Source organism: Urocitellus parryii, chromosome 3 (genome assembly GCF_045843805.1).
Source record: "Urocitellus parryii isolate mUroPar1 chromosome 3, mUroPar1.hap1, whole genome shotgun sequence".
NCBI lineage: Eukaryota > Metazoa > Chordata > Mammalia > Rodentia > Sciuridae > Urocitellus > Urocitellus parryii.
Window position 1 is genome coordinate 57,976,452 of NC_135533.1, and position 26,435 is coordinate 58,002,886.

At 35.5% G+C, this 26,435-nt stretch overlaps 1 protein-coding gene across 2 annotated transcripts in view; it reads left to right on the plus strand.

Annotated features, from left to right (window-relative positions):
• Reln (reelin) overlaps positions 1 to 26,435 on the plus strand; it is a 452,281-nt gene that overhangs the window by 329,841 nt on the left and 96,005 nt on the right. For both annotated transcript variants that reach the window (XM_077796721.1, XM_077796720.1), the window contains exons 21-27: positions 3,094 to 3,286; positions 4,205 to 4,317; positions 9,440 to 9,577; positions 10,612 to 10,798; positions 16,847 to 17,052; positions 21,062 to 21,233; positions 21,570 to 21,770. In XM_077796721.1, the coding sequence (XP_077652847.1) occupies positions 3,094 to 3,286; positions 4,205 to 4,317; positions 9,440 to 9,577; positions 10,612 to 10,798; positions 16,847 to 17,052; positions 21,062 to 21,233; positions 21,570 to 21,770 (1,210 nt within the window). The remainder of the gene's footprint in view (positions 1 to 3,093; positions 3,287 to 4,204; positions 4,318 to 9,439; positions 9,578 to 10,611; positions 10,799 to 16,846; positions 17,053 to 21,061; positions 21,234 to 21,569; positions 21,771 to 26,435) is intronic.

Consider the following 26,435-nt stretch of genomic DNA (forward strand, 5'->3'; position numbering starts at 1 on the left):
GAGTACCTTAACAAGGTCACTAGAGACCCAGGCTCTCACTTTACAATGTCAGCAAAGTGATCTCCACCCACATGCTTGTTCTGTTATTGTCACAAGATGCAATGCCTCACTAGAAAGGAAGGAAATCCATAGAAGCAACAGGCAAAAAGGGTGTGGCATTCAATTCCATCTTTCCCTTTTTAAAAGCTTGTAATTGATCCAGCGAGTAAATCCACCTAGCATCTCTTACATCTCATTGGTGAGAACTCATTGGTAGACACAATCTCTGGAAGGTGACTGGGGAGAAAAATAGGCTGTGGCTGGCAGTTGAATTGGCCCACCCTTAAGCATCTGCCTATAATAGGAAACACTAGGCCTTCCACCAGTTGACAGACAATAGTTGCTAAGCAAGACTTGTTGTCATTGTTTAACTACCATCATTTTGCTTATTGAACTCGCTGTTTTGTATACATTTTATCTTGTGATTTTCTTGGTGTCATGGCATTATCAAAATCTGTTGTTCTCCATCATAGTAGCTCAGAACACGTCCTTTGGTGTGTATGCTTCCAGGTCCTCAGCAAATTTCATGGCTCCGTTTTGTGATGGATACAAATGATTAGGTGCACACAACATGTGTGTGTAAAACACAGATTTTCTTCTGTTTTTGTATAGAATTATAGAGACAATAAACAGTCCAAAAGAGATGAATTTACCAAAAAAACCCTGAAAATATTCTTAAGTTATTTCAGAAATGCTGGGTTGGGGAAATACCATGCATGGCAGAAGTGAGAAGGCTTTAAAGTGTCTTCATGTCACTTGCAGACCCATCAGGACCTATGCTGCCTGTGCTGTGGGGTTTTCTTTCAAGACACCCAGGACAGACAGCACATCTTTAAAGCAGGAACAATTTAAATGAAGCCTAGTTGGCATGCATCTAATTACCTTCCTCTTTGAAAGCTTTAGAAAGGGCATTTAATCCTAAAAGCAGCACTATTTCTCCCAGAAAAAAACCTTTGGAAAACCTTTTCTTGCCTATTCAGAAGACCATGGGAATTATGGAGATAAGTTCGTGCCTATATGGCTTATTACTGTTTTTGTTCTATGTTGATTTACTCTGCCAATATTGCTAAAAGTTTCATTTCACGGTGTTGCATTTTTTAGATTGTGTCTTGTGTACTCTAACATAAAACAGCAATCATAGCTTTATATCTTTAACACCATGGTATCATTGCATAAGTTAATGACTTATAAATTAACTATAAGCAAAATTTGTTTCAAATTGCAGTGTTTTTCTCTCCCAATTTTAGAATTATTGGAAGATACAGAAATAGTGTATTAGTTAAGAGACTCTGGAGTCAAGCAAAGCCAATTTCTCATTGATTCTCTACCATTGACTAGCCCATTTCCTCAAATGCTAAAAAGAGATCATTTTTCCTACTATACAGAGTTACTCTGAAGATGAAACTAAAGAAGATAACTTGGGTATTATTCTGAGCACAGTCATGGACTGAGCCTAACAACAAATGATGGGCACCTTTATTGATAATAATAAACAAGTTGTGGCTTTTGCTATTTCTTAACTGATTTGCAAGACCAGCTATCCTGAATATACCTCTTTCCTTTGTTGTTGTTTTTTAACATTCTACTAAAGCAGATATTGAAGTTCTTCTATTTTATTTCTCTACTCATTTTCCAAGTGTAAATCTTAATTTAAAATCTTTTATCTAAATGGCAATTACTCATTGATAGGAAAAGTTTATATTTTATAACCTCAAGTCCAAGTCTATTGTGAACCTATATATGAATAATATTCCATTATAAATAACATCTTCCTCTCTGCAAGAAGCAAGTCATCGTAGTTACTCCTTATTTTGCTGATACCATAATAGAAAATAATTAAATGCAACAAAGTATTACATTAGCTCTTCTGCCCACATCTTCTGTGCCTTTTGACTAGTAGGGGTTACTGTGGAAGAGCAGTAGTGGACCTTTTATAGAATTGCAGAAACAAGTGCCATGGCAGATAAACCCTAGTGCAGTTGACCTGTGTAACTTCAGTGCCAATGTGTCTGCATTTTAATTTTCTCTGGTAGAGTACAAATTCCTTGAGAAGTTTTCTCTAAAACATAATAATAATAATTTTGTTTACCTTCGAACAGTTTACAGTTACAGTTATATAGCACTCAGTTGGGACCCAGTAAAACATGGGAATTTTACTGACTTAGGGTACAACTGCTAAGATTACTTTATGATTTTTTAGTACTTAATGCATGAGCATTAGAATCTATTTGGAAAATAAAACAAAAAAAATTGTAAATCATCAAATTTTTTTTACCACGAAACACAGCCACCACAAGCATTCTGGTCAATTTCCTTTCTTCATCATCTTATGGATATTTTTGAAATGTACTTCATAATATAAATTTAATGTGATTATATTACCTTCATAAATATTTGAAATATACATAATTTTTGCCAGGTGGCTGGCTATGCCAGTTTACGTAAGCCTTCCATTTTTCTCTAGTTTGACAATAAGATTGCAAAAAATTATATTATAATTAATCATGTAATATTCATCACATTTTTATGAAATTGTCTCTGAATTTATAATTATTTCCTTTGGATAGATTTCAAGAGGTGAGATTAATGAGGGCAATATATGAGTGAATACCCAATTTCAGGTACATTTGACAATTATAGGTATTAACTTTCTTAAAAAGTAGTTTATTTGATTGATTATTTTAAATCACATTTATTTGATTGAATGAAATATGTTCTGGAACTTAGCAAGGTTTAAATAAGTAACCAGAAACTGTTCTAGCATACAGCACAAAGGTAGGAGCTGTGGTACACACCTGTATTCCCAGTGGCTAGGGAGGCTGAGGCAAGAGGATCACAAGTTTGAAGGCAACCTCAACAACTTAGTAAGGCCCTAAGCAACTTAGCAAGACCTTGTCTCAAAATAAAAAATAAGAAGGTCTGGGATGTGGCTCAGTGGTTAAGTGCCTCTGGGTTCAATTCCCAGTTCCATAAAAAGAAAAAAAGTGAGGAGCTTAATTTTCCTCTGATACATCACTTTTAGAATTTTTTGATTTCCACCTCTGTCTCTTTCAGTTTTACAGGAGATTCTAAACTTGCCTCAAGTATGCGCTATGTGGAAACACAATCAATGCAGATAGGCGCTTCCTATATGATTCAGTTCAGTTTGGTGATGGGATGTGGCCAGAAATACACCCCCCACATGGACAACCAGGTGAAGCTGGAGTACTCAACCAACCATGGCCTTACCTGGCATCTTGTCCAGGAAGTAAGTATATTTTCTTATGTTTGTGATTGGTGGCTTCTTCCTTTTTCATATGAAAGCAGTTAAAATTCTAAAAGTCTTTTTTGAGTTGAAAAAAATAGTGTTATCTGTAGCTTAAAATTGACATAAAGTCAGCAATGTATTATAAGGAGACCACATTCTTCATTCTGAAATACTAAATGGGAATAACTTCTAGAACAAATATTCTCAGATTGTGTTTTGAATATTATTTTCTCTACTCTTTTTTCACTGTAAACTTACCTCTCCTTTCCCCATTTCATGTCTTCATCTCTTCCTCTCCTAGTTCTCTTTACCTGGTTTCTCTTTAGAAACAAAACAAAAAGAAATCCAGATCCATTTTTTAAAAAATAAAATTTACATTTTTATATGTACATTGATAATCTGGCATTGTAATAAATGCATAAATACCATGACGAATAGAATAATTTTACTGTATGCTAATAACAGATTTTAAAAATGACTCCTAATCCATTTCTGTTTGTACATATGAGAACCGGAAGACGTTTAATTCCATGTAGCATGTCATTTGCAGTTATTTCCCAAAATCATGGATTGCATATACATCACTATCACCAATACTTAAGATCATTATATTAAACTTTCCTCAAGTTTGTTTGTTTTTGTTTTGGGTACCTAGTGGTAATTAACCACTGAGCCACATCCTCAACCCTTTTTATTTTTTATTTAGAGACAGGGTCTAACTAAGTTGCTTAGGGCCTTGCTAAATTGCAGAGGCTGGTTTTGAAGTTGTGATACTCCTGCCTGAGCCTCCCAGATAGAATTACAGGCATCCGCCACCATGCCCAGCTCCCTCAGGTCTTTTTCACTTACAGTGGTAAGTAAACATATTTCCCCTGGGTAATAGAAGGTGGAGTTTAATTTTGCCTAACTCTCTTTCAGGAATGCCTTCCAAGTATGCCGAGTTGTCAAGAATTTACATCAGCAAGTATTTACCATGCCAGTGAGTTCACACAGTGGAGAAGAGTCATAGTGCTTCTTCCCCAGAAAACTTGGTGAGAGATGACATCTTTAGATATGGCTGTCACTTTAACTTACTATCTCTGTTGGCATGACTTGGATAGTAAGATGAGTTAAGCACAATGGCAAGATATTTATTCATTATTTTGTTCCATCCAAAGACTCAGATATTTCTTTTGTATTGAAAATATTTTAAAAATAGAGCTAATGAAAAACATGAAAAATTTCTTTCCCATGTCTCAGCTTCCTCTGACCGCCCTTCTTGCCTGCCCCAAGTTTTTATTTTGGAGGTGAGAACTTAAGAGCCAGATCCTTTAGACTTGACATACAAAAGGCAATGATACAGGAATCTAAAACTTCAAACAGTATAAATTGAAAATTTATTGACATGCTTCAAAGCCCTTCTTTTTATATAAAAAAAACTTAACATATACTCCTTTCTCTAGTCACATTTTTTTCAGTAAATAAAAATCATCCCCAGGAGGCAGAAGCTTCAGTAACCAAGAAAGAACATTTTAGTAAATAAAAGAAAAAAAGCACAATAGTTTTTCCCAGATATTACACTGTTTCATGTTAGGATGACCAATCAAAACAGTGCAGTACTTAAGGGATGGGGGATTAAGAATTCAGTACTGTGAATAGGATTTAAAGCCCTTGAACAGGATGAACTTTGCCCAAAGAAGAAGCCCAGATAGAAATTAGAAGGCCTGAATTCTCAGAGTAGCTTTGTCAGTGGCTAGCCACATGATCTTCACGTTCACTACCTTTTAAGGCCAATTCTTTATGCATAGAATGAAATTTTTAAATTGGATTATCTTAAGGGTCCCCCACAGTCCTGGAATTGTAAGATTCAGTGATGTGAACAGCAGAAAAAGCATGAGAGAGACAAGTATTATATTTTTCTGTGATATCTGTCTTCCATACCCCTTTGGTGAAAAGAAAATTATGAAATAAATCCTCAGATTATTTTATCTAAAAATTAGATTCTACACAAAAATAATTGGTTAAGTAACAACCTGGTATTATTTTAATACTTTTAGTTGAAAATTGAATAATGGAATTATGTAAGAATGCCTCCTTGATTAGTTTTAAGAGTGCATCATTACGACAGTTGGAATAAAATGCTTGAAATTTGATTCATACGGATCTTTTATTTTTTGTCCAACTGTGAGCCATTTCTGGGTACTCTGTTGATATTTTGTATAACAAGTTCTTACTTTCTGCAAGATCTATTTTTTGATGCCTACTGCTGGGAATATAATCAAAACTTTTATTTAATTTCAAGGACTTTCTAATCATATATATCAGTAGAAATTTATGCAAAATGATATATCAGTAATTGAAGTAGTAGTCATACTGGACACAAGCTACTGAGGGGTTTTCCCCCTTATTTCACATATACAAATAAGTATATTTCTATCATTATTTGAAAATTATTTTTATTCATGAAAATGTGTGGTATGATTTCAAAATTATAGTAAGATAATATCAGTGGTATGTTTTAGAGATGTATTTTCACCCCTAGAAACATTATGAGCTATTTTTCTTATTTATTGTAGTTTAGTAAGTACCCCAAAAGTATTAACCTTATCAGAAAAACATGTTTATAGGTATTTAACACTCAAAATGTATGTTATATTACTATTTCTTCTTTTTTTTTTCTTTGCACTATTATTTCTTAACTTGAAAGATGTATCAGCAAAGTGAAAGTTTTAGCATAGTCAGGAAAGGTTAATTGTCCTCAGTGTTAATTAAACACTGGAAAGGAGATATATTGACCCTTAAACTCTAGACTCAACATAGTGCCTTCTATATCATAGGTGGCTCATTGAATGTTGGAAAATTATATAGAATTTCAATTCAGTGTGCCTCAGTAAACTAAAGAGATATTTTATTATAAGATATTTCAGTCTGAAGACAGAAAAAATCAACTAAGTTATTTTTTTGTGCATTTGCCTTTAAACACATGTTTAAAAAAAAAAAAGAATTCATTCTGCTTTTCCAACTTTCCTTCAAAGCCCTGGAAAAAGAAAGTGAAAATATTTTTTAAAAACAAACAGCTCAGTAGGATATTTATTTTAGCATTCTTACTGACTAATACTTACATTATTGCTACATTTAAATAAATAGTGTTTAACTGGTGATTGCCATTGTTTTGGGATCTATAACATTTAAAATTTCTGCTATAAAGATGAGATATATTTACTCTCCTTGGCATTCTTGATAACTTTATTATATTCATTTCAAACTTTTGCAAATAATATTTCATTGGGGAAAGCCATGAAGCTTAGCTTTCAGCTGTGTTATTTTGGACAAATCTTTGTTCTGCTATTTTGATTCAAACTTACACAAAATATAAATTGAATGCATAAAAGCAAATGTGATTCTTGCATTATTAAAGGTCTGTTAACTTTGGAAAATGTACTAGTTAGGATAACTTAGAGTGGAAATATCAAATGTATACACCTGCTCAGAGAAATTATATTGTATAAGAACTGAACATTTGTTACCCAATGAAAATTAATTTTGTTTTTATGAGAGACATTTACATAAGAACAGGGCCTAATGAGACCCAAACAGCTGTCAGTCGCCAACTTCATAAACAAATCAACACCTAATGACTGAATGAGTTTCAGAATAATTGGGTAAATGTAATTACAGGAACTCTGAAGGTGGAAAATACAATTTAGTCAGCCTTCATTTACCTTAATTCCTCAGGCTATCCAACTACCAAGAGATGACTCAATGCCACTTTGTTTCTGTTTTGAAGTTTATATGGGGGAAAAAATTAAATGAAGATTCAAGTTCTGTTGCTTTAGGGAATCCATAGAGTTTGGGTTTTAAATGCAAGTAAACTTCATTTCATGACCCACATAGCAGTAGTTCCACTTTCAGATTCTATCCAAAGTGTGCAAGACCTTCCTAAGATTACTTAGTTGGGAGAAAGAGAGAATCAGGCAAATTAAACATTGGTATTTTGGGCCAATATTTAGCAGTGATGCAGCTGAAAATCAGTGAGATCACACCTTGTCCTCCCACGTGTGACCAGCTGGAGATAGCTCACACAACTGATTTTTTTTCTCACTAAAAATGAAGCCAATATTCAACCACCATTTATTGCACTCTCTCTTAATTAACATCAGAACATTAAACTATGGGTTTTATTTAAATGGAATAATTCCCCTTAAGCTTTTTATTTTTTAAGGAAATAACTTTTTCAAGAGTTCATAGAATGTGTGTAAGGTTTAATTTACCTAGAAAAAGAATTCAGAATGTGTCTGCACGTGACTAGTAAAAGCATAAATGAACTGGGAAATCTAGGACAGCTTCCTGAACCCTCTACCACATTTGAATACTGGAAGTGAGGAAGCCTCCTAATAAAGTATGCCATGGGTTTTGTAGCAGCATGTAACTATAAAGAAAACTGTCACCTTAGCCAACACACCACTAGATGAATCATTTTATTTGAGAGCTAGAAGGGATCTTAGAAATCAGTTTGCTGAAACCCTCTATTTGAGAAGTGAGGAAGCAGATGCCCCTGAAGGCTTAGATTTCTCACTAAAGGTCACACAGGTGATAAATTGTTCAGCAGGGTCCGAGGGGTCTTGTCCTTTGATTCTTTACTATATTACCTACAGAAGTGAGAAACAGTCTACCCTTTCCTGAGCTGTTCAGCCACTCATTGACTCATTTTTTAACACAATTTTATGAGCATTTACTTTATTCTTTTCCTGTGTAAACCATTGGAACTAAAGATATTCCTGTCTCAGATGATCTTACAATCTAGTCAGCTGTGGTCCTGGACTTGACTCAGATTAGAGTCAACTCTCCTTTTCATGATAACAATGGTGCATGAGTTTTATTTGCTTCTATTCTGTAGGGCTCTAGACTACAAGACAATGTATCCACTTTTAGAGTGGGCTTTTCTAAAAACCATTTCTTAATGGGACTATGGAAATTGTCATGACCGTTTAATTACAAGCACAAATCTGTTACCGTAGAGGAGGTGGTACATCTGTCCTACTGTATGTCCTTTGACGAGGACTATACACCAGCAAAACTGTGTCTACTGGATGTACCCCAGTGAATCCAGGAATTATCCTACCAGGAATGAAAGTGCAACCTATTAGCAACAGATCATTGGTAAAATAAACAATAAAACTCAGTCTGGATTTTAACGGTCTGTTATGTACTTAGGGAGTACTTAATATGTGTAATTGATGCTGAAATTTTAATGGATCATTCAGAGACATTAAGATCAAATGTATGTGTAGACGGCATGCTTAGGGATGGTTTAATCAGGAAGCTAAGCAACCACAATCATTCTGCAAGTCCTTTCTTTGTTATTTTGTTTAGTATTTTAGCCAAAAAGATCTAATGACAGATTCCTGAAAATTCCTACAGGTGAGAAATATGCCATAATTTTAAAAAGAATATTTTAAAGTAGTGAGTGACTGGAGGCCTTTTGACAGTGCTCTCAAAATATTCTCTTCTTTAAGCTTTATATCTGGTTTCAGTGAATTAAGGTCCCAAGTGTTTCTCTCTGTACAATGTTCCCCTTCAGTTTTCATCTCCAGTAAAGATCAGCTGGTCCTTGAAATTTAAGCAAGTCAGTGTTTCAGAGGAAGCAGAATTTAACATGCAGGTGTTCTTATTTGTGAAATAGTATGGTATATATACAATAAGTCCTCTTCCCCCTGAACTATATAATATCCCAAACAAAATTTTTGTTTTATATTGTAAGCTAACTGAAAATCTGCCAATAACTAGTGATTCATTTGTTCTGAGAAACTGAATAATTCTGACTGGAAATTTTACATTTTTTTCTGTGAAAGCCTCCATTTAGTAGATATTTTTTATTTTTAAAAAGTATCCTTTTTTTGTTCTTTTTCTAGCACCAAATCTCTGAGCAATCACAAAAATAAAGATATTTTGTTTTTCTTTAAAACATCTCAAATGAATTAAGATTGAAGTATATCTAATATAGGGGGTTTCTTTTTAACTTTCATTCATGATAGAATTGTTGTATTGCACAGTAGTTGAGTGAAAACTAAACTGAAGACAAATGATGATCCGCTAAATACAAGTTCCAGAAAATGAGTTATCTGGTGCTCTGGCATTCTGGAACACTATTTTTATTATGTACTTTGTTTCCAGGTCCAGTGCCACCCGCTTCCGATGGAGTCAGAGCTACTACACAGCTCAGGATGAGTGGGCTTTGGACAGCATTTACATCGGGCAGCAGTGCCCCAACATGTGCAGTGGGCACGGCTCATGTGACCATGGCATGTGCAGGTGCGTGCTCCAGTAAATGCAATCCATCCCTGCTTCTCAGGATCATGTCTATGGATATACCACAGCTATTGTTATCAGTTAGTAGATAGACTAATAAATGATGAAAAAATCAAAAGAAAATGAGCCTACTTTCTCTTCTTTCTTTAGATGTAAAAGATACCATTACATTAACTGAGTACAGAGGTATACACCTGTAATCTCAGTCACTTGGGAAGCTGAAGCAGGAGGATCCCCAATTCTAGGCCAGCCTAGGCAATTTAGGAAGACCCTGTCTAAATTAAAAAAAAAAAAATTAAAAATCTGAGGGTGTGGCTCAGTGATAGAGTACCCCTGGTTTCAATTCCTAGTACCAAAAAAAAAAGATACATTAAAATAAGTATAAAGCCACATATAATCTAGAGGCAAGGGCTTCTGGTTTTAAATTTCAGAGTTTATTAAAAAATGCCTTGTTGTCTTTTCCCCCTTCTCCCCTTGAAAGTCTTAGAGCACTAGTGAAACTGCAGCTCGCTCTCCCGTGCCACTTCAACAGAAGCTCAAGGTTGTGCACGCAGGGAGACAGTGATTATCACTAATGAGAGTAAGAAAGGAACACACTTGAATCCATAAAGACTATAAAAGAGACATAATTAAATCAGAAGGAGAAACTGAAACATGGCCATAGTTGCATGTTGGTTGAACAGACAAACATTTCTATGTGACTTTTTTTTAAGCCTGCCGGAAAATTCCACTATATCTTACCCCGACTCCATATAAGCACATATACCTGTGTCCTTCCTCATTGCTATTTAATGCCTAAATTCTACCATTCTACCATGATGTCTTCTCAGGAAGGATTCTATTTATTTGGGGGAGTATGAAAACTAAATTGTTTTAGTACCACACCACATATACAGATTAACACTGTAAAGAAAAATCTCATGCTAATGATAAGATAGATGCAAGGAAAAGTGAGACACCTAGCATGTTTTTGGCAAGATGGCTGTTGTGCTGCCAAGTAGTTGGTGACTTGGTTACTTGACCCTGCTCTCTCATAGGTGTGACCAAGGATACCAAGGCACTGAATGCCATCCAGAAGCTGCACTTCCTTCCACAATTATGTCAGATTTTGAGAACCAGAATGGTTGGGAGTCTGACTGGCAAGAAGTAATTGGAGGAGAAATTGTAAAACCAGAACAAGGATGTGGAGTTGTCTCTTCTGGATCATCTCTGTACTTCAGCAAGGTATGACCAAGAGTGGGGTGAGTCACGGGGGCAGTGGCTACTTTAATGTGTGACTTGCTTAGAGCACAGGCTGAACTCCAAAAGTACATATATGCAATGTTTTGCTTTTGCCCACATTCCCTGCTTTGACAGGGTTTTGTTTAACTCCTATCGCTTCACTACGTTTTGGGAAACTTAAAAGAGTTTTTTGGGGTTTTTTTTTTTCATTGTTTTTGGTTACTACAGATCCAGATTAGGCTGGTTTGCAATTCTTATCCTTTTGTATCTGATCTCAATCCTGTTTCTTCTCTTCTGATGCCAGACAGGCTGTTTCTGGAGACTTTTTAAATGGGGAAGGCTCTTGGTAATTCCTTACCCTGGCCTTTGGCAGGTGTTTGGATGTGTGGGCTTCAGGTGAGAAATGACCAGGGGTAGGAGTAGAAGGGCTTAGAGGTTAAGGAAGCAACTCTGGAGCCAGTCTATATGATTCAACCTGATTCTACCATTTCCTAGCTCTGTGATTTTGAGCACATTACTTTGATCTCCTTGTGGCTTCACTTTCTCATCTGCTGCGAAATTGGGACAATAGAGAATCTACTTCGTTAGGGGTTTTATGTCGATTAAATGAGCTAGAATTTAACAATTATGTAAAAGAATCTCTGACATATAGGAAACCACTTTTATGTTTATTTATTAATTTCTCATTCCATTAATCTCAGAAATATGATTGGAGAAAGGAGGAATAAGGGTAGGGAGGGCTGTCCCAAGAGAACTGAGCAGCTGTCCATGGTGAGCAGAAATCTCAGGTCTTATTTTGGCTTGGTTCCATAGATACTGGTGAAACTCTACATAAAAGTTTATCTTGCAGTCTTCAGGTTTCATACTAGTGCTACCAAATTAGGCATGCAGATTGGTAGATTCCAAGTAGGGACCACAGTATAATTGACTGATTATCTTAGAATACCCACAATCCCTATTGCTTGGTTAGGGATGAGATAAAGGTAATCATCTGCTTCTCCTCCCTTGCTACAGTATAGATTGAACATTCTTTTCCTGTCTGCTCCAGTGTATCTTCTTATGTAATTTTCAAAGGGACTAGAAAGGGTACAGTTTTAATCTCCAAACTGAATGACATCTCTTAACTGTTATTATTGGCAGCTCTCTTTAGAACGTGTAGTGCTTAAATACTACTTTCCAGAAAGGACTAGAGCCACCAATTCTGAGACAATTAGAAATGTCCTACTTTATATCAGGTACTAAGTAAAGAGGTGTGAATAATATACCATAGGGCTGATATGTTGCAGAATATGTTTAGGCAGAAATCCAAGATAAATTAATTTATGCAAGTGCAAAAATAGGTACAGGTTTTGTTTTGATGCAGGTGCAGAACAAAGAATCAGAAAATAAACAAGACAAGGAATGATAGAAAGTCAGGAATGGATTCATTGACAATGAAGATCCTCTAATGAATATTATTAAAGATAATAGTCAATGAATGATCAACATGTATTATATAGATCTGCATATGCTATAAAATTGCACAGAAAAGAGAAGGCTATAAGCATCAATTTTAAAATAAGATTATGAGAGCTGGGGTTGTAGCTCAGTGGTAAAGTGCTTGCCTAGCATGTTTGAGGCTGTGGGTTCAATCCCCAGCACTGTATAAAAAAAAACTAAATAAACAAAATAAAGTTGTTGTTTTTTTTAAGTGCCTGACCTTCTAAGGAATAACTGAAATAAAATTTTTAAAAATAAGATTATGAATCTTTCACTAACATATACCCAAATATCCCAGTAAATGTGTGTGTACACACACACATACACAAATTTTAAATACATAAAAGATCTGTGTTACATGTCATTATTTCTTCCACTTAATTCAAGAGAGCCTACGGAGTAAGATTACCTGGGTTTGTATCTGTGCTCCAAAACTTATTTATTGATTGGCCTTTCAAAGTTATGACATCTCTCTGTATTATAGTTTTCTTGTCTGTAAAGTGGGATTTTGAGAGTAATAAGTGAGTTAATGCAGTAAGAACAAAAAATAATGTTGGGCACATCAAAAAAGCTCAGTAAATGTTAGCTATCATAATTATATTTTATGAAAATAAATTTTAAATTGGTATTATTGAATTTGTCTACATAATTTTAAAAGTGAAATTTTTCTCTTTACCTCCCAATCCAGCTTTCCCTTGCAAATTTTTGTCAGAATATCTCAGAGTAATTGCTTGCTTTTTTTTTCTTAAATGATTCAGATCTGTTTAGATATCTAGTTGGGGAAACCACCTGAAGTCAAAAAAGGGAAAAACTGGTTTCATGCAGTCAAAACACAAGGAGGCCTCATAGTTGTCAATAACTCAAATGCCCACAGAGCCATCTCTATCTCCATTCCATTGTCACGCAGTGACAAGGGAAAAAAAAAAAAAAACAGAGGAAGGTTTTAGATTGACAATCTCTCTGTCCTGAGAGGAATGGTGGTCAGAGCCATAGTCATGTGCTCACTGGTTTGGTAGAGAAGGGGGATACCAATTTGGCAGTCCCCCAGCAAACATTTGGAAGTGGAGAATACGCAAGATCCCAAAAGAAGGACTTTAGGCCATGCACAAAGCACCCTCGATTAACTTACCTAAAAATATACTTCCATCCTTTTCCTTTCCTCTTGCCAATGTCCAGGATGGTCTCCTCCCCTCCCTGCATAACTTATATTCGTTTTCCAAACATGAGTCTTCTGCTTCAGCCAGGAAACTCTCCTGGTCATCCAAGGTTTCCAGTTTCCCTGCCTTGCTCTGGATCCTGTGCCCCATTACACTTCCTTTTTTTTCTTTTTTTTTTTTTTTGCATCACATAAACCTTTCAGCATCCACTCAAAGCCTGCTGTGTCCATGAAGACTTTGGGAGCTAGGGAAAACTGTAGTAATCTCTCTATCTTTAGAACACTCTCCATTTATACATCTACTGATCATCTTTTTTTGTATCCACACAGTACCTAGCAGAATGTAGAAGCCCACTAACAGAGTCAAACTCTAGATAAAGTGTTAGGCTCCAAAATTCATGCCTGGCACTAGACATACACGTGTCAATAAATACTCTGAATACTAAATAGATTTGAGAACTAGTAAGTGATCATAGGACCAAAGGGGCCTCAACAAGTAACCAGGACTTGGTCTGCAGTCCTCAGTTGTCATCACTGTCTCTGCTGCAAATCTGTGGGCCCTTTGCATGGTTGTTTCTATAATACATGGTACAAAAATTGAAGAAGGCAATGAGTGAATGAAGGAAGGAAGGAATGAAGTTAAGAAAGAAATGCTGAAGGAATGGTTACTATCAAATAAATCGAAGTCTTTGTTTTTAGGGCATTTTGATTAGCTAAAGAAATTTCAATGGGAAGCAAAAGATAAAGATAATTGACGTATTTTAGAGGTTCTGTTGTAAAAGTTCTAGTGGTGAAAGCATTCCTTATTAAAACTTATTTCATTTTTGGCTAAACCCTTAAAGTAGTGAACCATTTTAATCTAGAATTTGAGGATAAAGTTGAAAGGTAATTTCCACACTCCCGGAATGAGGAGATGCTTAACCTACTACTCAAACACACATGCACATAGAAACACACATGTGCACATATGTCTGCACATATGCACAAATCCATTGATCACAGTGTAACAGGAGAACTTCAAAGCATCTTTTACATCCACTTCTAAATTCCAACAAAAACTTTGTCATGAGCCATTTCCTTTTCTTTCTTCTTTTTTTTCCCTCTTCCTTTAAAACAATATTCAGCATTATTTCAGGTCACTGAACAAAAGAAAATGATTTGTGCTATTCTCTAGGAAAAAACACTTTCAGTGCCAAACTAAGCATTAGTGTGATATTTTCCATCATTTACAAAAATCCCACAAAACCATCTTTCGAAACCTCTGTAGACTAACACTATCATCTCCTGGAAAAACAACTCTGCTCTGTGAATTTCACAATAGAACAATCATTCCAACCAGCTAATTGTGATAATTGGCTTTTTTTTTTTAACTCTCCTCACCTTAGATGTCTATCCTTCTGGCTCATTTCCACATGCCAAGTTTTTCACGAGTTTTCTTAGATTGGAATTAACCTGCTAGGTTCTATAGGTTTTCCTCTAAAAATCATTCTTCCTGCAATGAGCCTGGAGCATAAAAATACTAGGATCACTGAGGGTTTCAAATCAACAATCAGAAAAATTTTAAGTACCTATAACAAGTTCAAAATGCATATTACTTATAAGATTCCTTCAAATACATACTTAAAAATGAAAGTTTCAAGGAGTGAGATCCAGCCTCAGAATTAACTTCAATTCTCATTTTGTGGGAACCTTCATTTGTCTTGGAGTCTCTTAATTGGCTTTAGTTCTGAAAATAGCAGAGTACTCCTTAATTAGTCCCAAATATTGACCCTGTAACTTCTGATAGCTAAAACCCTTCCATAATGAACTTAGTGGATTAGAGTAGGGTTCAGGTTGTAAGGATGTGGAGTGTTTTCTGTACTATGTATACCATCTCAGTTTTTCTTTTTTTTTTTTTAACTTTGATAAGTTTCAGTTTATTCCATTTAGGACATTTTTATGCTTAATGAAGACATAATAAAAAAGCATTTAAACAGATGTATAAAGAAAATAAAAATACACTTTCTATCCAATTAATTCTTTTATTTATTTATTTATTTTCGCATTACATTTCTTAATACACCATTATACCATAATTTATCATATCTCTGATTATATATAAGGTATGTTGACACCAAATTCACATCTTCATACATGTATTTTGTATAATGATGAGGGTCTCCTTCCACCATCCATGCAATTCCGCTTCTCCCTTCCTTTCCCTCCCACTCCTTTCCCCTATCTAGAGGTAATCTTCCTCCCTTGCTCTTCCTCCCCAACCCCATTTTTTCTTACTGACTTTTTAGTTGAATTCCTTATAAGTTCTCTGAGATCAACTCAGAGAAGTCCATGGATTAATCAATACCTGCTTAGGAAAAAAGTATCAAAAGCAAACCTTCTTTCAGTTCCCTTTTTATGAAACCATTCACACACAACAACAGTGACATTCTTGTTGTTTGTACACCTCACCACAATGCCATGATGCTCAGGGGACAGACATACCAAAGGGAAAAGGTGAGTTAAAGTGGATTTGTGGGAAGTTTTAACCCTTTAAAGACATAACAAGATTGTTTAGTGGTTGTAATAACTAATTTAAATGAACCCTACCCAACCTCTGTATTGAAAAGTGAAAGACAGGCAGATAGCAGGCAGGCAGACTAGGAGCGTGACACACTGCAGTACTCTCTTTTGCCAAGAAATTTCTGTCTTGCCTGTTTGATTTTGTTTCCCATGGGAGAGGAGGATCCAGGCATATCTCTGGAGAGGATGTTCCCTCAGGAAGGCACACAGTGAGCTAGACAGTTTCTCTGTCATGTGTTATTTCACCCAATGGTCACAACATCCTATGAGTAAGGTATTTTTACCATATTGTACCTTTGAGGAAAATAAGAGCTCAGAAAGGCCACACAGCTCCTGAACAGTATTGGGCTGAGATTCAAACCCAGATTCACGTGGGGCTGGGGATGTACCTCAGTGTTAGCGTGCCTGCCTAGCATGCACAGAGCCCTGGTTCTCTCTTTGGCACTGCAAAAACAAAAACCAAAAAGCCCTCTGATTTCAAGGTATATTGTCTTCCTTCTCCATTACTCTGCCCAAAGGAGATTTATAAAGCAAAAGCCGGGAGTGTTTTAATTAAAGTTAATTTTGCTTCATTTTTAAAAAACTTTCAAATACCCTTCGGTATAATGAGAAATTCCCAAGGGCCTCATAATCTATTCTGGGAATCAGTGATGAAGAGATTAAACAAATATATCCAAGAACAGTTACTATAGCTAGCACAGAACAACAAAATGGCACAGCTTGCTCCTCCCAGTAGTAACTGGGGACAAAACCACCTCCACATAGTGTTAGGATGTTCATGTGAATTTGGAACTGAACAGTCAAATGCCAAAGAGCTCTCAAATGATTGACAGTGGTTTTTATTGTTCTTTGGAAAGGCTGGGAAAAGACAGTTGGTGAGCTGGGATCTGGATACCTCTTGGGTGGACTTTGTCCAGTTCTACATCCAGATAGGCGGAGAGAGTGGTGCGTGCAACAAACCCGACAGCCGAGAGGAGGGCGTCCTCCTCCAGTACAGCAACAACGGGGGCATCCAGTGGCACCTGCTGGCAGAGATGTACTTCTCAGATTTCAGCAAGCCAAGGTAACCTCCCACCTACTGGGTCTTCCAGTGGTTTCTGGGAATGGCAAAGATGACATTTTTTGTTGAGGCATTTCTAAAATATTGACAGTTACAAAAATAGCCAAACTCATAAATATTTAACACAAATGATAGCCCAACATATAAAGATTTCATTCCACTTTCACTTCATTTCTGTTCTGGTGGAACAAAACCCCATTTGCATTCATGTTAGAGTTTTTAAATATTTTGAAAAAAAAATGGTGGCTAAAAGAAAAGCAAGATGATAGACCTCTGTTTACCCAGTGTGCTATAGGGATGTTCCAAGCTCACTTTTCCATTGGAAGTTTTTTGGTTTGGGTTTTGGTTTTATATGTAACACAAAATATGCTCAACTGTTAGATTCAAGAGCAAGACGGGTTTGTTGTTGTTGTTAAAAGTTTTCATATGGCTACATCCAGGACTAGTCCTAAATAATATATGAATGAGTCTGTAGCGTTCAGATTTTCTAAAAATTTTCATTGGACTATCCTATAGATGAAGAACATATGTTATTAATATTTCAGCTGGGCCACAATGGCCCGCATCTGTAATCCGAGTAACTTGGGATACTAAAGCAAAAGAATTGCAGGTTCAAGGCCAACCTCGGCAATTTTGCAAGGCCCTAAGCAACTTAGTGAGACCCTGTCTCAAAATAAAAAATTAAAAGGGTTGGATATGTAGCTCAGTGGTAAAATGCTCCTGGGTTCAGACCACAGTTACTGAGGAGGAAAAAAATTTAGACAACTGTTGAAGCATTTAGGAAAATAATTTTGTGCACCAGGCAGTCAATATTTTAAAATTTAGTTCTTTTGTAATTATGTAGTATTTTGAAATTCTGTGTTTATACTTTACATTTTATATATATATTAAAATTCATGCAAAGATCACTTTTAGAGTGTTTCTTTTTCTAATCTCTATATTTCCACTTTAATGCAAGGCAAAATTCTTACGTGTTGACCACTGATGATTATTAAGCTTTACTATATTAATATTGTTCCTGTTTTGCATATTACAACTGAGTCTGGTATTGAAAAACAATTATTGAGGAATACGTAGATCAAAATCTTACAAATCAAATATATTTTAAACATACCACTTCAAATATACCTTTATTACAGGTAAAAGGTTTACAAGTTTGTGTTTTCAAAATATTGGGTCCCTTAAAGGCAATATAATTCTCCATAATATATGACACAAGTAAACATGAATAAGTTTTTTATCTAAGGAACATGGGGTAGAGGCTGAAACCAGAAATGAAACACCTGGGCAAAATGATATTTAACATCTAGTGAGAAAGTCATGAACTCTGGATAGGAGATGAAACCTAGTGAGAGTCCCCGAGATGCAGTCCAGTAGAACTAGGGGGAGTGGAGAGGGGGGTAACAGTGCCAAACTGGTTTAAACAACAGTTTAGAATAAGACAAATTATTTTTCCAAGTAATTCAATGGTCAAATTGGATATTTTTAGTTCAATAAAGTGACTAGACAACTATGTAAATAAACAAAAATTAAATGGCTGGTTCAAATCCCAGAAATACTTAGTTTAAACCCAAGTAAATAACCTGGACTCCAGGCATTGTGAGCCACCTCAAATGCTAGCAAAATGTTTTATTTATGGGAATATTTATGGGAGGCCAAAGAATCCACCATATTCTCTCAGGTTTCTGTGACGTTGAACTGATTAAGAAAGTCTGAGTTGAAATATATGGTAAAAAGACCCCATTCATGGTGACAAATACATAAACAAATATAAGAAATAACTTTAACAAACAATAATGAGAATTTCTGTGAAGAAAACTACAAAAGTTCAAAATCTCCTTCAGAGATACAGAAGACAACAAGTAATATATAAAGAACTCAAAAAACTTCACTTAGAATAAATAAATAAAAACTTAAAATAAAGGCATGCTGTCCATCTAGAACTACAAGAAAACAAACAATCCAATCAATAAATGGGCTAAGGACCTGAACAGACACTTCTCAGAAAAAGATACACATTTGATCAACAAATATATGAAAAAATGTTCAACATCTCTAGTAATTAGAGAAATGTAAATCAAAACTACTCTAAGATTTTATCTCATGCCAGGCAGAATGACAGTTATCAAGAATATAGGCAACAATAAATGTTGTCAAGGATGTAGAAGAAAAGGCACACCTCTATATTATTGGTGGGACTGCAAATTGGTGCAACCCATGTGGAAAGCAGTATGGAGATTCCTTACAAAACTTGGAATGGAACCACCAGCTATCTCATCTCCATCTGTACCCAAAGGACTTGAAATCAGCATACTATAGTAACGCAGCCACATCAGTGTTTTTAGCAGCTCAATTCACAAAAACTAAACTGTGGAAGCAACCTAGATGCCCTTCAATAGATGAATGGATAAAGAAACTGTGGTACATATACACAATGGAATATTACTCAGCATTAAAAGAGAATAAAATTTAGGCATTTGCAGGTAAATGGATGGAATTGGAGAATATCATGCTAAGCGAACGAAGTAAGCCAATCGCAAAAAACCAAAGACTGAATGTTCTGTCTGATAAGTGGATGCTGTTCCATAAGGGGGTGAGGGGACATGGGAAAAACAGAATAACTTTGATTGGACAAAGGGGAGGGAGGGATGGGGAGGGTGCATGGAGGCAGGAAAGATGGTGGAATGACATGGACATCATTACCTAGGTACATATATGACTGCACATATGATGTGAAAAGTAGGAAAGCTAATTGGGAAAAGTATTTGCAACAAATATGAGATAAAGCATCAATGTCCCTGTAAAAAGCTTATACAAATTGTCAAGAAAAGCACTAAGATCCCACAATAATGGGAAAAATAAATAAAAGGAATGAGTGGATATTACTAAAGAGGAAGTACATATGTTCAATAAAATGTGAATCATAATAAACTTCCATTGCATGAAAAGATACCATTTTTTAACAGTTACGATGCCATTTTTTTTTAATGGTAGCACCAAGAGCTGTCTCCACATGGGAATAGCAAAACAGTCTCTCTTGTGTCATCCTGCAAATTATCATAAACCATTATAACTCTTCCAGACAGGAATTTAGAAAATCAAGAGCCTTAAACATGACCAGTTTACTTGACCCAATAATTTCACTTCTAGGACTTTTACCAAAAAAAAAAAAATAAATAAAGTAAGGAGTAGAGGAAGCTTTATGTATAGGAAATCCCACCACAAAATTATTTATAATAGGGAAAGATAAACACTAGCATGTCCATGTGATGAAAAATCGTAGACATTAAATTATTCTTAAATAATTTCACTGACATAATTACTTACGATACAATGTTGTTCCAAAATGTAAATGCCTATAAAATAAATTACAGAGTAGGATAATATACATCAAAATGTTAACAGACCCAGATGTGGTGGCACATGCCTGTAATCCCAGCGGTTCCAGAGGCTGAGGCAGGAGGATCGAAAGTTCGAAGCCAGCCTCAGCAAAAAGTGAGGTGCTGAGAACTCAGTGAGACCCTCTCTCTAAATAAATACAAAATAGGGCTGGGGATGTGGTTCAGTGACAGAGTGCTCCAAGTTCAATCCCTCGTACCAAAAAAAAAAAATGTTCACAAAGACCAACCATAGTTAGATTTTTTTTCCCTGGTAAGAATTACCCTTACATTTTTAAAATTACCATTATTTATGTAGTAAGTATGAAGGAACTGTTTTTTTCTTGATATTTCTTTAAAAGTTATGAGCCACCTTCTGGTAGTCAAAAGAAGTGGGTGAATCAAATGCAGCTGAAATATTTTTCCTCTTCTCCAAAGGATACCATTCCAAATGAAGTAAACATGATCAGGATCAAACTTTCTCACAACATTAAGCCTCCTTATTTGATCTGTCCAAACTTAGAATTTCAAAATATCAAACTAAAATCTCCTGTTGCTAAGTTTGTTATTTCACCAGCTTCTAAGAAAAACACAGCTTTTCCTTTCCTCCCCATAAATGATTTGCTCTTCTGCAGATTTGTGTATCTGGAGCTTCCAGCCGCTGCTAAGACCCCTTGCACCAGGTTCCGCTGGTGGCAGCCCGTGTTCTCTGGGGAGGACTATGACCAGTGGGCAGTAGATGACATCATCATTCTGTCAGAGAAGCAGAAGCAGGTTATTCCAGTTGTGAACCCAACTTTACCCCAGGTATTTTAGTGTTTGTAACTTCATTTTTTGGTTACCTCTCTTGGCTACTAGCTCACAGATTATTTGGATGTGAAAAGGACTATAAAGTCTAACCAAGTTATCAAGCAGAATGGTTAGTGTGTTTAAAAAATGATTGTAAACAGCAGCAAAATATTTTTGGTTGTTAAATCATCAAGAGAAAATGTGAATGGCAGTCAAAGTTAATTTGGAGCTTCTTCTGTATTTTCCTAGAAATACTAGTGGTACATGGGTCAGCATGTCATGAACTGAAAATTCCTTTTTTGTTTTCAGAGCTATTAAATTGCTTTCCTGCTTTATTTGTATTGTTTCTATTAGAACTTTTATGAGAAGCCAGCGTTTGATTACCCTATGAATCAAATGAGTGTGTGGTTGATGTTGGCTAATGAAGGAATGGTTAAAAATGAAACCTTTTGTGCCACCACGCCTTCAGCCATGGTGTTTGGAAAATCAGATGGAGATCGATTTGCAGTAACTCGAGATTTGACCCTTAAACCTGGATATGTGCTACAGTTCAAGGTATTTATGCACAAAGGTCTTCCCAAAGCAGGTAAAAGAGTAAAATCATTTTGCACATTTATAAGTGAAACAAAGAGCACAAATTTTTCCTATTCTGTTAACAAAGTCACTCACTTTAATGAAAAAGGTTCCTCAATCACAGAATGACAGAGCTGAAAAGATCTACTCATAAGGAAAAAAGTTTATCAGTTTTCAAGAAGTCCTAGAAGTTTTGGCTATATCATTCTGTTTTTTTAAGTACTTATGGAACTTGTCCATAATTAAAAATAACATGGACCTTGAAGACATCAATCTGATGGTGATTTAATCCCATGCTTCTTAATGGGGCGGGATAAGCCTCCCTTTTCAGTTTATTAGTGATGTTTGGGCTTATGAGTTATTTTATGAATTTACTATAGGATTTCCAAATAATTTCCCCTCCTTTACTCCACTTATAATTCTTCTCCTAAAAGCCTATTTTTTTTCAGCACTGTGGTAACATATCAACATGTATAGCAAGTATTTACTTTGACAAGCACTTGTCTCAGAACCCTAATCAAAATTTCATTGTGTTTATAATAAAATCCCATTGGTGAATTCTGGGGTCGAAAGTAATGCAGTTTTAATGAGCTAGCACAACTACATGGTCCCTACATAACGGCAGGATGCAGATGCTAAATAATTTACAAATGGAATTATTAAAGAGATCAGATGTTTATAGGCAGCTCTTCAAATATAATTTCCACAAGCCTGTAAACAAGGAAGTTAGTCATAAATAATATGATTAGTAAAATGTTATCCTTCCCTGTTTAGATTTTGATGCTAAACTATAATGGGGAAAGCATCAATAATGGTACATGAATCTATCTATATTCATGTGTTGGTAACACTTAAAATGGTAACAAAATAACATTAATGTCAGATATATTTCCAGAATACTGTGATATTTCTCATCATATTTTCCATTTAATCACTCACAAAATCATGGTAAGTTAGGCATTAAATTCTGCAGGGTGATATTCTAAAGTTTAAAAAATCTAAATGTAAAAAAATTGTTAAATACTTAAAGTGCATAACACAAGAAAAATTTGAGCCAGAAAACTAAATAGTCACAGTACAGTCATAAGAGTGCTTTAGTAGAAGTAGGCCATAAATTCTGCAAGAGTACCCTGCATGGATGGATGGATGGATAAAAATTTAAAGCTTCTGGAAATATAGAGATTTAGGCCGCAAAAGAATGGAAGGGGGAAAATCCAGAAAGAAGAAACAAAACACTCAAATACATGAAAATGCAAATGAGAATGGCAGATTTAGAAAGTGGAGGAGTAAGAGGTATATGTAGCAGAGGTGAAAGAGCTCATTTTGATTATATTCTACAGCAAGTCACTCGGATATTATCCCAAGAACAGTGAGTAACAGAGATTTTTAATCTGTTGAGTGCCACAATCAGACCTGTATTTTAGAAGGGTCATTCTGGCAGCAGTATGAGTGTCTACCTAACAAGGGGAAATCAGTCAACAAGTACATTCATTCAGCAAACATAAAGTCTGGATGTTTCAGACACTATTGTAGGCTATGAATAAATACAAAATAGAAAGTACAGGGGTGGGTGATGGAGAACAGTAACCACTATATAAAGGATTGTCAGGTTGGTCTCTAGTAAAATACTAGTTAAACTATAACCTATAAAAATTCAAGGAGTGAGTCATGCAGCTACACAGGGAAGATCACTGCAGGCACAGGAAACAAAAAGTACCAGGTCTTGAGGTGGGAGTGTTTTTTGGAAATGTTTTAGAAACCACAAGGATGCCATCATGACTACAGCAGAGAAGTGAATAGAGTGTTTAAAAAAAAAAAGGCAGGTCAGACTTGGGCCTCTGTTCTGAATAAAGTGTCCAGCTAAAGGATGACATGCACTGACTTGGGATTTTAAAGAATCACTGTGCTGGAAATCTGCTAGCAGAGGCAAGGACTACAGCAGAGATACCCTGGGGCAGCTATTGCAGTGATCCAACTAAGAATTGGTAGGAACAGGCCCTGCCCAGCAGTGGAAGAGACAGAGAAAAGTGATCAACTTTTCAAACATATTTGAGTAAAGTAACAATGTAGAGCTGCAGTGATATATTAGGTCAGGTTAAAGCATATCTTGAGTTAAAAAGATAAGTACATAAGTCTGGGAGATGTTAAGGGAATAGTCAGCAGGTTTTGGTGACCTACCGGGTGATAGATCATAGCTGGGAGTCAGGGACATTCAGAAGGCACTCGAAGTTATGTTTATAAATGAGATTGAAAGCATGCACGGAATTAGAATGTAAGAAAAATAAGAACTGAATCCTAGAAAACAGCAGCATTAGAAAGTCAGGCTAGGGGCTGGGGATGTGGCTCAAGCGGTGGCGCGCTCTCCTGGCATGCGTGCGGCCCGGGTTCGATCCTCAGCACCACATACAAACAAAGATGTTGTGTCCGCCGAAAACTAAAAAATAAATATTAAAAAATTCTCTCTCTCTCTCTCTCTCTCTCTCTCTCTCTCTCTCTCTCTCTCTCTCTCTCTCTCTCTCTCTCTCTCTCTCTCTCTCTCTCTCTCTCTCTCTCTCTCTCTCTCTCTCTCTCTTTAAAAAAAAAAAAGAAAGTGTCAGGCTATGTGGTCAATTAAAAAAAAAAAGATGGCCAACAGTGTCAGAAGCAACAAAATAATCTGTAAAATAAGGATTAAATTTTTCAATCAGATTTAGTTTGATGGGGTTTCCTTGGTAATTCATTGCAATGGTAACAGCAAAAATCAGTTTATAATGGATTGAAAAATGTTGAGGAATTTATGCAGGAATTTATGCAGCAAATGTGGCCTTTATCTCAATATGTTTAACTGTGTAGTTACAGGCAGACCCAAAAATCATTAAGAATTTTCATTTTCTTTTGCTTTGCTTTTTAAAGTAGGAGAGACATAAGCATGTATAAATGATATTTAGCAGGTTCTCCAGTAAATATTTGCTAGATGTATATACAAATGGATCCTGAATGCAAAGTCTAAGTTGAATTATATATTTAATACAACTCAGAGTATGTCTGTATCACTTCATTACCTGATTTCTAATCACAAACTTGTCAATGAACTAAAAGATCCAACAACTAGCCTACCTTAGAAATAATAGCAGTCATAAAAATTCAAGAGAAAAAGCTAACTTCGTGTGCCCAATGAGGCTGCCAGCACCAGGTGCCAGCCAAAGGCTATTCTTACTAGTGAGTAGTACAATAAAACGAATTTCTGCTAGAAGATCTTTTTTAAAATATTTTTTTATTTTTAGTTGTAGATGGACACAATACCTTTATTTTATTTGTTCTTATTTTTAATAGAACCTAGTGCCTCATGCATGCTAGGCAAGCGCTCTACCCCTAAGCCACAACCCGTTCTTAAAAGATCTTTATCATGCATTTGAGAGTGCAAATCGTTAATTATATTCTTGACATTTTACTACATAAACTTAAATAAATGAGTCATATTTAAATTCTTAGCAGTCAAAGGTATAAATCCTTCTGAGAGATTTTTTTTTCTAGCTCTGAGTTTGGAAATGAGGAAAATACGGACTTTTAAAGACTAGATATAGCTACCCTACAGTCACAAGGATAACTGATTTATCTCATGAACTCCAACCTCCATTATTATGTGTCTCTGACCCTTTCTACCTTTATGTCTTCCTTTAGTCTTTGGTCATAACCATGTTCTTTTGGTTCCTTACTGCAATTTTTCTTGTAATTAGACTATTCTTATTTTTAAAGTCTCCTGAAATAAAATCCCATCAAAGCTCCAGTCAAAAATGTGAATAAGATCTAAACAGACCATTCACCTAAGACACCAATAATTAAATAAATAGGGGGAATGTCTGAAAGTTATAGCTATCAAAACTGAAAACTAAAACAGTATTAAAATTCATTTATGTATGTATTAGTTTAGAAAGAAACTATCTTAAGCTTATATAATACCCAGTGCTGTGGTAAAACTGATCTATTTGAACCAAACTGATACTAAATGAACATCTATAATTAGAAAATGTAAAACATGTTTCTAAATTTGACTCAGTAATACCATTCCTAGGGATTTATTTGGTGATAAAAATCAACTGAAAAGGAAAAGATATATTCATTGCTATGTTGCATAAGATAATAAAGTAATGTTAAATAGAAAATAGGAGGAAAGTTCGAGAAATGTGATAACCTCAACGATATGTCCAAAATATATACTCTCATATAAAAAGAAGAAAGGAAAACAGAAAAATAAAAACAATATGCTAAGCAATAGGATTTAGGTTGCTTTTTTTTACAATTTTTTTCATTATTATGAATCCTATGACAGTCTCCACTCAAGGACAGAATGATAATAGTTCTTTTTCTTAATTATGTTGCTTAATTTTTGCTGTAGCAAAAATTTGGCACTTTCATCTAAGCTGATTCTGATTTCTTAGTAAGTCTTGGCCAAAAAAAAAAAAAAAAAAAAACAGAATAAAGATTTTGGTTTTGTGGAAAGCAGAGAACCCAGCCTTCTCTTCCTGCTCTGAGGAAAACACCTGCTTCTCCATCTTCTGCTTTCCCTTTTTATACCAAGAGGGAGAAGGACACAATTTCTTGGTTTTTATCTTTTGTCCGAGACTCCAGAAACACAGACATTATACTTTTTTCTTCTTTTTTATAGTC